This window comes from Drosophila elegans, unplaced genomic scaffold, assembly GCF_018152505.1.
Source record: "Drosophila elegans isolate 14027-0461.03 unplaced genomic scaffold, ASM1815250v1 contig_1, whole genome shotgun sequence".
NCBI lineage: Eukaryota > Metazoa > Arthropoda > Insecta > Diptera > Drosophilidae > Drosophila > Drosophila elegans.
This window is the reverse complement of record NW_024545461.1, coordinates 1,105,121-1,117,615: the sequence shown is the minus strand read 5'-3', so window position 1 is coordinate 1,117,615 and position 12,495 is coordinate 1,105,121. Positions and strand designations below refer to the sequence as shown.

At 38.2% G+C, this 12,495-nt stretch overlaps 1 protein-coding gene across 9 annotated transcripts in view; it reads left to right on the top strand.

Annotated features, from left to right (window-relative positions):
* LOC108137776 (protein CEPU-1) overlaps nucleotides 1–12,495 on the top strand; it is a 353,380-nt gene that overhangs the window by 49,391 nt on the left and 291,494 nt on the right. The window contains exons 1-2 of one of the 9 annotated variants that reach the window (XM_041710875.1): nucleotides 7,165–7,263; nucleotides 7,366–7,407. The exons of 7 other annotated variants lie outside the window; for them this stretch is intronic. In XM_041710875.1, the coding sequence (XP_041566809.1) occupies nucleotides 7,258–7,263; nucleotides 7,366–7,407 (48 nt within the window). In that variant the 5' untranslated portion in view covers nucleotides 7,165–7,257. Of the gene's footprint in view, nucleotides 1–7,162; nucleotides 7,274–7,365; nucleotides 7,408–12,495 lie in introns of those variants that run through there. One more of the 9 variants, XM_041710892.1, reaches the window with a different exon arrangement.

Sequence of the window (12,495 nt, the reverse complement as noted above, 5' to 3'; positions counted from 1 at the left end):
CGATGCCATCAAAAAGGAAAAGTGGCTTTTGCTTCTATTAAGATAAGTGCATCGTATTGGCAACTAGGCGGCTCCCAAAAATCTGAGTTGCGGAAGTAGTCCGTAACTGCATTAAAAAAACGGATTTACTTTTGGCGCTCGAATCGCAGCTCTATAGCCCTATGCTGTCGAAGCCCCGTCTGTGGGCAGCCTTCGGCTAACGCCGTGAAACCCCCTCCCCGCAAGTCGCGACCCGCACCACAGCTGGCGATCTTAGGTTCCGCTGCAATTGTATTAAGATCAGCGGCTAAAAAAATTCGGGACCCGAATGTGCGGATTGTGATTTGGTGCTGCCTGGGACATCTGCTTTTTCCGAACAAAATAAAATAGTGGCCTCAACTCCCCATGTTGACTTAACGTCCGGATTACCGGGCGACACTGGTAGTGCAAATAATAGTCCTGCATTACCAAACACTGTTACATGTTTAGTACCAAAAACGGTCCCATTTCCTGCCCCTGACCTTTCATTTCTAGATATTACGGCTTTTATCCGTAACAAAGTCAAAGTAGATGATCTTAAGGTCGAACAGTTCAAATTTCTCCTGTGCTTAGCCTGTTTCTGTCCTGTATTGTGTTCACAGAAACCTGCTTAAAACCGGAGATTCTCAGCTCCGAAGTTTTGCCAGGTAAGTGCACAATTTATAGACTTGATCGTCCCTTGAGGAGGGGGAGTCTTAATTGCTGTTGACTCGAACCTCACTTTTATTTACATGCATTGACTTTCAAAGCGAACGGTCGTGCTTCTTTGTGCGCTCCGAATTTTTATTTGTTTTCGTAATAAACCCTCAGTGGGATTTAAAAAAATATAATTTTATCGGTTTTTTAACATTCAAATTATAATATTCAATTCACTTCGCGAGTAAAAACTATCTTTTTACTTATAAGCTATCAAAACTTTTAAACATTTGTGTTTTTCTTTTAGTTTTTTGTGATTTTGCGGTGTTTTTTTTTGGTGCATGCGCTTACTGCATTATACTCCCGAGTAGCTGGAATACACGGGAGCGATGGGTTTTTAACGGTTTTATAATCAGTTGAATTTTTTCCAAATGCATTCACATACAAATTTCATAATCAGTGCACATGATATCCGATGGAACCCACTCGTTTTATTTGGTTTCTAAATGTTCTCGCCAAATGTTCGGGCCGATCCTTATCGTTTGAGAAAATGTATGAGAAAGTGAACCCGCATACCCACGAACCCTAATCTCAGCCCCAACCCGCTTGTGCGTCCTGATGACTGCTTGTGCGCGAAGGTGTGAAAGTGAGAAAGGGTACGAGAAAGTGAACCCGCATACCCACGAACTCTAATCTCAACCCCCATCCACTTGCGCGTCCTCACGACTGCTTGTGCGCGAAGGTGTGAAATTATAATTTTGATAGTTTTGATAAAAAAGATCAATTTTTAATTAAGAATAGTGAAAAGTATACCATTGGAAAGGCCTTGAAAAATGCTTTCGAACGATACCAAATTTTTTTTTTTTTTTTTTTTGGTGGGGGGTGCATATAATTTTTTTGGTTTTCCTCTGTTTTTGGGGTAGTAGTGGGGACTTACGGGAGCAGCGAACCCGGCTTATCCTAGACAAGCACCACGGGTTTGAGGTGTCTTAGCTAACCGCCGCTTCTGACGACCGCCGCTCCCGACCGCCGGTTAAGTACTTTTCACGATTCTTAATTAAAAATTGCTCTTTTTTATCAAGCAGCCGATCGCAGCTACCTCTCCAAGGCAGCTAAGATCGGCAGCTAAAAAAATTCGGAGCCCGAAATATCCGGAGCGGAGGGTGCGCAGCCCGTTCACAATCAGTGAACCCACAAAACACTATATTACCTACACCGCCACAAGAGAATATTGAGTCCGGACTACCGGCCCAGGTTGGTTCTGCAAAAACTCAGTCTGCACTTCCAAAACCCCTTTCTGTGGTGCCACTGAAGAAACAAACATTTGTTTCCTGGCTTTCCCCTACTCAAATATCTATTGATGTGTTGTCTTATATTCAAAGCCTATCACGTTAATGTGAAGGTGGAAAAATTCAACTTTTCTTAGGCTAGGGACATTTAATCTTTCAAGATTACTAGGGTACGAAATCTATGCTGTCATTTGCTCTGGTGACTTTTGGCCGGAAAATATTGTGGTAAAAGACTTCGATAAGATAAAGCTAAGATAAAAAAGAAGCGGACCGTGGAAGTAAGACTTCCCAGTCGAGGCCTTGTCCAGTGTGCCATTCTCATCAGATCCATCAAAAATCTCACCTCTTATCTCCTTCTTTCCCATCAGAATAAAAGAGGCTTGCTATTGGGTTATATCACTTTATTGTTGGCCTCATTCATTGCTAATTTTTTGTTTTAGCTATACGATTTTACGTAAGTGCGAGCAAGACAACGTATGACGATTCGAATGAGCAATGAATGAGGAAAATTGTCAGAACCGATACCCGATAGTAAAAAATATGAACCTGATTTTGGTATAAAAATACCATTCAATGAAATACCATCGGGGCCGATACATCAAAAAACAAAATTGTATTTAAAAAGTACAACTTTGCTCATTTATTAGAGTTGACGACAAAATTAAATTGAAAAGCGAGGCTTAAATGTATACGAAATATTTTTTACCATTAAAAAGTAACAACTGAAAACCTTTAAAACTTAAAATTAGCGGGATAAACACAATACAATAAACAAAACCATAAAGTTTAAATTTAACGTTAAAAAGGCAGTGTGACACTGATTTTATAACCAAAAAAATCTCAAGCAGTATCCATATAGTTCTCTCTGACTCTGAGCTTCAATGAATTCGTCAATGAATGAGGCGAACAACATAATGTCATACCCGTATTAGCAAGCTTACTAAATTTTATTTTCATACCTTTTCTTTTGTTTCCCATATTATTGTGTTTACAGAAACCTAGTCAAGCCGGCGATTTTAAGGTCCGAAGTTTTTCCAAGTAAGTACAAAACTTATACGCTTGACCGTCCTTCTAGACGGGGCGGTTGAGTACTATTAGCCGTGGGCTCCAAACTTACGTCAGAAGAAATGTCTTTTGGGGAATTTTAAAATATTGCCTATATTTGCATAAAGAAATCGTTTCCTGGTTTCTTTATTTATATAACATGTTCCATGAAGATCCATGTCAGCCTACATTCGATGTGACACTCGACACGGATACCGTTATAAAAGAAAAATCAGAAAAGTCTATTAAGCGATTACACTGTTTTCGCAAGGCAGACTTTCTCAGGCTATATCATTTTATATCATTTTATGATTGGTACGATCTCTACTAATGCAATACAATGGCTTATGTCCTAATTTTTTTCTATTCTGCAATAAAATCTTTTTTAATTATCCGTCTATCTCCAACAACCCACCTTGGCTTAGCAAAGAGCTAATGCACCTAAGAAATCTAAAGTCCAGACTTTATAATATATATAAACAATATTTTTTTTCTAGATTTTTAAGTGCTCGGCCAAGACTTACCGTGACTAATGAAACGGAGATCAACCACCACTAGCCATTTGGAGTTCACTTGACTTGTGATATAAAGTAATTTTCAAACAGACGTCACTTACCACTAACACTGACTTTAGTATAGCATTTGTCTCTTACTTACATTTGGTTTGGAAACTCGACCTGTTAGGGTTTCCAGCTGATCTACTTAGATTGATCTCAAGTAATCTGTGTGGGAGGACTCAAAGGGTCCTCTTTAAAAATTCCACTTCAAATCTTCTCCGTGTAACCTTGGCGTCCCACAAGGAATCCACCTCGTTCCGCTGCTTTTTACTTTATTTATTAACGACACAATTACGCAGATAATGTTAAATAATGTGTGCAGTATAAGATTTAGAATCCAATTTAATTCTATTTCAAGACTGGTGCCGGGATAGTTTACTATATTTAAACGGGTCTAAGTGTATGGTGATGTCTTTTTATCGTGCGAATCCAAAATACGCGGCTTATAATCCTAAGTGACTGCTCTTTGGATAGAATTGCTCTCGTAATTGATCTTGGCGTCCTTTTGGACCCAAAAAAAAAAGTTTACCAATCATGTTTCGCCCTCGATTAATAAAGCTAGGGATTGTGTCGAAGGAATTTGTGGACCCTATGTCACCAAGACTTTATATATATCTCTAGTTCGTCCGATTGATGAGTACTATTCCTTCGTCTGGAGTCCGCAATATGGACTATATTGACCATTGAATCAATTAGTTCACATGGCGTACATATTACCTTCTTATTACAGTGGACTACTATTAATTAAGTTACCCTCCCCAGCCAACCGTAGAACGATGCTTGGTACTGTCTTTATTTATAACTTTATATGTGGTAAGATTGATAGCCCCGACTGGATAGGTCGTCTTAACTTTACTGTATCAAGTAGATTAACAAGAAATTATATGCTTATAATATTAAATCAAGTCCAATTAAATATTTTATGAACCTTTCAGAGTATTAGGTTTCGACTGCCGCTCCTAAAACATTCAATCCTTACGTCACTAAAGCAAAAGTAAATCCTACTTTTTCCCCAGAATATTATCTATATTTTTATATCTTAGGTTGGTTGGTCGGCCGGTGCGTCGTGCGACTGTGCGCGTTTTTTTTTTTAAATGTACTACTTTTAATGAAATTACAGTCCATTTGTAATAAACTGTCAGACAGAAATCAGTTAATAGTTTTAGGTGATTTTAATATACCAAATGCGACGTGGTCCCCGCAGCATTACCTAATTGAAGGCTTACTTGACATTGCGCTATCTCAAGTAAACCATGTTCAGAGTTCTTTGGGACGTTTACTGGATTTGTGTTTTGTGTCAAATCCAAAAGGCGTTTGTGGTTTAAGAAGCTGAATATTGATGCAGGATCAGAGATAAAGGAAATTTTTGAAAAAACTGTTAAGCGCTTAAATACTTGTGTATCTGGCTTTGAGTGGTCCAAACTTTATATATGCACTAAAATGGCTGAGGTCACTAATATCTTTTATATTGCATTGAACTCCTTCTTCCAACACTGTGTTCCGTTGCACTTGTCTAACTCCAATAAACCTTTATGGTTTAATAAAGAGATGTCTTGTCTTAAAAAATTTAAGTCCAGACATTATAATCAATATAAAGTATATGTTTCGCAAGCCACCTTTTCCAGTTTCTTAACTGTCGAACGCGTAGTGTTATAGTGGCTATTTAAATCGTTGTAGGAGCCAGTTTTCACAAGATCATTTGCGAAGTTCTTCCAAGCTACATATTAAGCTTTGTCCAGTATACATCAATCTTATTCATATGCCATGTCCAAGTCTAACTTAATCTTTTGTCCGAATTTAAGTGAAGCCCCGTTCTCCTTGATCTGCAAAGGGTTAATCCAGTCTACTCTACTTCCAGGCTGTGTGCTTAGATACTGCGCAGATACTGCAAATTGGTTCCCCTATCCCTAGAAACCTCTGACTTCCCATCTATTTGAAAGACGTCATATGTTATTCCCCTTTATAAAATGGGAAATAAATCAAATAAAAAAAATTATAGAGATATTTTCAAGTTGTTCGCTATCCCCAAGCTTGTTGAAAACAATTTCCCCCCCACTTGCAACATCTCTATAGGTGTTTCGTCTTTCGTTATAAATGGCTTCAGAAAGAACCTTCAGACTGACATTTCTCACACTGCTTTTAGTAAAGCTTTTGATTCTGTAAATCACTGTCTTCTTGTACCGAAGTCAGACTTATTAGGGATTTAAAAAAATTATCCAAATTACTTCAGGCGTCTCACAAGGGAACCTCTCCCTTAACGATTTCCCTATAGTTTTGACAAATACGTGTGTCCTCATATACGCAGTTGACGTTAAGGTATGCCTGCAACACAGCGATATTTCCATCTGTTCAAATTTACAAACGGACCTTAACGCTTTTTTAACATGATGTTCTGTATATCTATTGGACCTAAAAAATTTCTAAATGAAAAGTAATGAAATTTTATCGGTTAACGGTTTCTTCCATGGTAAATATAACCAGGGTAGTGCTTGGATTTATGAAAAGACGGTCCTAGGAATTTGACGATCCCTATGTCACAAAGACTTTGTTCATTTCATTAGCACGTCCAATTCTGGAGTACTGCTAACCAGTTTGGAGTCCCCAATATAGTGTACATATAGACCGGATAGAGTCTGTGCAAAATAACTTTTTACTACTTGCTCTACGAGGCCTTAATTGGGATGCAAAATTAATCTTACCATCTTACCCTAGTAGACGTCTTTTAATTAGCTTACCAGCTTTATCTTATCGTAGAAAGATGCTTGGTATTAATTTTTTTCGCCTACATTTCTCTGTGCCTAATAGAATTACTAGGAACTATATTCCTCTTATTTTAAACCATTGCCGATAAAACTACGATATGCATGAACCTTTTAGATAAGTCTGTCCGTTCCTTTATTGTCCCGATCTCGTTTGGGGCTCGCGCGTAACAAGCATTGCTTGATAACTTGTTTGTACTGTGTTGATTGATTCTGGTTGTCTTATTGCTGCTCAGAATTTTAGTAACTCTGAACAATTCGATTGAAATGTTTTTTCTCCTTTCGGTTTGATAAAGTGTATAGATTTTCAAGTACGGTAAAAATATTTATCTTCTTATATAGGCCTATTGAAAAGATCAGTAATATTTCAAAAATGTTTGAAAGAACTGTAGTGAGTTTTCACTTGCAAAGCGAATGGAAGTTTTAAGTTTGTATATTAAGAAAATGTTAATTTTGATAAATTTCACCGTGGGTTATTACAAAATCAAATAAAAACTCGGAGCGCACAAAAAATCACAACAGTTCGCTTTAAACGATAAGGAGAGTAAGCTTAAGCATACTTTCATAAAATTGTGACTAGCCTAGGACTTACATACCTCTAAACCAAACCTATTCCAGTAATATTTCAATAGACACCATCAAGACCTACCGAACCGGGTTTTGACATAAATCGACTTTTAATAACCTTATTTCTTCCTAACTATTTAGGTTAACATTTTAGTCTTAAGTCATACTGTAGATCCACAATGAAAAACCAAGACTAAAACCGATTAGATTAAGCTGCCTCTTAGGAAGCATTTTCAATAAAAACGAGGACGGAAGCTAATTTCGGCAAGTCAAAGTTTTAATATCCTTGCAGACTTTTAAAAACATCAAATTTGGAGCGATTTCCTTCTATTATTCCAATGGGAGCTGTAGGGTAAAGACGTCTAATCAGTACTCCCTTTTACCCTGATGAAGGTATGCATAAAAAAATAAGATTTGGACAGATTCATGTCAATAGCTCATATACTGCGTGAAATATCCTGAAATTTCACTTTATTGTTTCTATGGGAGCTATAGGCTATGGACGTCCGATTGGTAAGCGCTTTTACCATAACCAAGGTAAGTCAAACAAGAAAGAAAACAAACTTCGGCAAGCCGAAGTTCATATACCCTTGCAGCTATTGCATGAATTAAATACTTTTGAAAACATTTAAATTATGATTTACTTGAGTATATACTGAAAAACAGTGAAGCTATGATGATTTGCAGCTCAATTATTAGATAGTTATTTTATATATTTTTATTAGTTCTATGGGAGCTATATGATATAGACGTCCGATTTTGATAAAATTTAAACCATAATTCTGAAATAATTAAACATTGCCATATGTCGAAGAACTAAACAAAAAATTAAAAAACAGAAAAGTTATAATATTTTTTCATTTATTTCTCCGATTGTTCCTATGGGACCTATATGATATAGTCGTCCGACTTTGATGAAATTTAAACCGTAAATCGAAAATATTTAACCATTACTAAATGTCGAAGAACTAAACAAAAAATTAAAAAACAGAAAAGTAATAATTTTTTTTCATTTATTTTTCCGATTGTTCCTATGGGAGCTATATGCTATAGTCGTCCGATTTTGATGAAATTTAAAACGTAAATCGGAAATATTTAACCATTACTAAATGTCGAAGAACTAAACGAAAAATTAAAATACAGCAAAGTTATAATTTTTTTTCATTTATTTTTCCGATTGTTCCTATGGGAGCTATATGCTATAGTCGTCCGATTTTGATGAAATTTAAACCGTAAATCGGAAATATTTAACCATTACTAAATGTCGAAGAACTAAACAAAAAATTAAAAAACAGCAAAGTTATAATTTATTTTCATTTTTTTTTTCCGATTGTTCCTATGGGAGCTAAATGCTATAGTCGTCCGATCCGGCTCGTTCCGACTTATATACTACCTGCAATAGAAAGACAGCTTTTGGGAAAGTTTCATGCAGATAGCTTTAAAACTGAGAGACTAGTTTGCATATAAACGGACGGACAGACGGACAGACGGACGGACAGACGGACATGGCTAGATCGACTCGCCTAGTGATGCTGATCAAGAATATATATACTTTATAGGGTCGGAGATATCTCCTTCACTGCGTTGCAAACTTCTGACTGAAATTATAATACCCTCTGCAAGGGTATAAAAATACGATTTGGAAAGATTAATGTCAATATCTTAATAATTGCGCAAATATCCTGAAAAACATCAAATTTTAACAGATTTTGCCCTATTGTGTTTGTGTAATTTCATAAATAAAGGCTTACCTAATATGCTTTTCAGAAATGTTCAACGTATTTATTTTCAAAACTGTGCAACAAATAAAAATCTTCAGAACAATATACACGTATTTGAATATTTTTTTACAATTATTTAAATCAATTTTTTTCTTCCGAATAGGCAGTTGTTGCTGCTTTTATATATATATAGTGCAATTTGAAAATCCCAAAAAAAGTTTTGATTTTTATCAAAGATATAAAGAATGGATTGCTGTCCAATTTGCACAGTGGACATTTTTTTTTGTATTTAACCTTAGCTTTTGTTTATTGAATCTTCTCTAAATTTTGAGACTAACAATAAGATTACGAATCTTAACATTAGCATTTAACTATACTAAGACTGCATTCTGGTTGCGCGTCCCTCAAGTAAGTCGTGTGGGTGAGTCATTACGACGGAGACGTGATTGATTGCTCAACCTTGTTAAACCTCTCGCCAAGTGGTTAGGGTGGAAAGATAGATTGGTAAAGTACTTTTCCTTCTGTTCTTCGATCACTCCATTGACTGGTAGAATGTCACGATGTATGTTTTCGTTGCGAACGTTCCACGGAGCCCCGGTGATTGTTCTCAAGATTTTCGACTGAGCTCTCTGGACTATGCTAATATTGTTATTGCTGGCATTCCCCTATAACTGGAAGCCGTACATCCTTATAAATTTAAGTACCGAGTTGTATAGCAGGACTTTATATTGAAGGCTAAGAGGAGACCGAGCGTTGATTAGCCAATCAAGGCTGCTGGCTTTTGGCTTTAGATGTGTTCTTTTGGCTTCAATGTGCCGGCTCCATGTGAGTCTTCTGTCGAGGTGTGCTCCTAGATACATCGCTACGTTTGCTTGCGGGAGTAGAGTGTTAACGAGAGCGGCGGGCAGTTTTGCCTGTTCAGGGTGACCGAACTTTAACTTTAACTTTAACATTAACTTTAATCCGCCAATCTGAATTCCTAGAGCATGAGCTCGCAGAACTTCACACAATGAATGGAACATCCAACGTAGCCGAGCACCGAATCACCATGAAAGACGGAAAGCCAATCAAACAGAGATACTACCCAAAGAACCCAAAGGTGCAAGGAAATCAATGCGAATGTCGAAGAGTTGCTACAGAATGGATGAATAGAACACTTTAGAAGTCCGATTGTCATGGTGAAAAAGAAGACAGGACAGTCGGGACTTTGTGTCGACTGTGGACAGATCCACGGCGATGCCAAGGATAAACTACATCTTGAACAAACTAAGGGAGGCGAAATACATAAGCAGTCTAAGCTTGAAAGATGGCTACTGGCAGATTCCCTTAGAGGAAAGAAGTAACTACCTGCATTCACGGTGGCAGGAAAAGGACTATTCTAATGAAAAGTGATTCCGTTCGGCTTACATTCCACGTCGGCAACCTTTCAGAGAGCGTTGGATCAGGTATTAAGCCAGAGATGTCGTCTCACGCATTTGCATTCTAAGACGATATTATCGTGATCGGTCGTACACTTGAGGAACACAAACGAAACATGAGAGAAGTTTTCTGACGCCTGAAGCAGGCAAACCTAAGGGATCGGCACTGATCCTGAAAAGGAAATAGCCATAGCCGAATTGGAACCACCCACATCCATCAGAAAATTGCATCAATACTTAGGCGTAACCTCTTGGTATATACCGTTCGTGCCACATTTTTTCCGTATAGTAAAATCAATCAATGATTAACGGCACTGAGGCACAAAGTGGATATGGATTCCAGCAGGTGTTCGAAGAGGTAAAGGCAAGACTAGTGGCGGATCCTGTGCTGGCATGTCATTGTGATTAACCATTAAGCCCAGCGATTATGGTATAGGGCCTATCCTGACGCAGGAAACTGAAAACGACAAGAAGGTCATTTCCTATTCAACCGGCACCTAATGGCGCGAAAAGGAACTACATCATCAAAGAAAAAGAATGCCTGGCAATCGTGTAGGCGATCCGGAAGCTGAAGCCATACTTGGAAGTGTACCACTTCAAGGTCATCACTGACCATATGGCATTAAAATGGTGGAGCAGCATCGAAACCACCTCAGGAAGTATAGCGAGAAGGGCCCTGAAATTGCAGCGATGAAAATATCATACAGGAAGGGGCAGCTCCACGTTGTGAATGATGCACTTTCGGTACAGCCTCTGAAAGAAACCCTGAGGCGAGCAAAGGAAACTCCGGAGGATACACACGAAGAGAGAAGTTAGATTAGAGACTTGTGTGAGAAGATTAAGACAAAGCCTCAGAAGTTCCCTGACTATCTCATGGAGAGAAGCGCCTTATATAGGCATATCCCACACAGAGCACGACGCGAAGATGTGGCACCATGGAAGCGTTGTGTCCCGCGAGAACTGAGGGAAACCGTCTTGAAAGAAAATCACGACTCCCTAGTATCAGAACACGTGGGAAGTCAAAGAACAATTGCAAGTCTTGCGCCCCGCTATTAGTGGACAGGAATGCACAGAGATGCCCGAGCACACGTGCGGAAATGCGAAAAATGCCTCAAATATAAGTATAACCAAATGCAGGCAGCTGGGAAAATGCTAATACAGGTACCTGAGGAACCATGGGAAACAGTGTGGGCAGACTTCGCCTAATCTAAGTATGGAAACCAGATGCTGTTGGTATTAATATAAAGGTTTTCCAAGTGGGTGGAGTGAGTGCCGCTACGTAGAGCAACGGCAGAAACACTCCGAAAAGCATTCCAAAAAGGATAATTGATAGAAACGGATCTCCAAAAGTTTTTATAACGGACAACGGATTGCAATTAACCAGTCGGGCTCTAAAAAATTCCGAAGCGAAATGGGAATTAGACAACAATTCGATGGAAATAGCAAATCGGATAGTAAAAACGATAATAGCGCAATGGTAGGTCGAGACCAACGTAACTGGGACGAAAGGTGGGTAGAAATAATGCTAGCGGTAAACTCGAGTTTCATTGCGCAGGATCGAGAGCCTCGTCTGCCCAGCGCATTCTACGACAGGGAAATCATCGCCTGAAGACAAGGCAAACCAGATGAAGGACATCTTAGAAAAGTGTCGAAAGGTGTTGAGGACCAAGCCAGACATTACAATTTACGAAGGATGCAATTGAATCGAACAAAAGGTGGCAATGTCTGGGCGAAGTATCAAAGTATCTACATCGAAAGCAGCTGAGGGTTTCGCGGCAATGCTAGCACCGAGATATTAGTAACCTTATACGGTGATAGATTTCGTTTCACCAGTCATTTGTAAAATCCGCCACAAGGGAACACAAGAGGAACGAACCGTCCACGTTAGCAGAGTCTATATAGAACGCAGGCCACAAATCGATTTAGCGTCGCTTGCGATCGGTTGTGTTTTGATTAATTTCTGAATACACCTGTACGTTATTCTTCTAACCAAGCTAGGCTTAACTACATTGTGTGTGCTTGGAACTAGGCTTTTCTGATAAATCTATACTCACTATTATAATTTTAATAATTTTGTTTTAAATTGTCTAATCCCTGTGCATTGTTATTGTAATTTCATTCTCTTGTGTATGCTTTGCCAGTGCTCTAGCGTTTTTTTTTAATATTGCACGAGTAATGTTCTCTGTAACGTTCTACTCTCTCTTCCTCCCGCTCTACTTTCTGAGCCTTATCTAACTGTGTGTGTACACAGTTGTTAGTGGTTTACAAGCCACGATCAGTCAATAGAAAAGATTTTATCTCGCGCTCTCCCGCTTTCGCATTTATACGCGATTTTTGTATTTTTGTGTTTTTAATTTTATTGTTTTGCATAATAATTTACATTATCGTTTCTTACAATAAATAATACAAATATTTAATGATTATGTCTGTTACCTGTTCCGCGAAAAGTTACTAGCCTCCATCTACAGCAAAATATATATTTATCT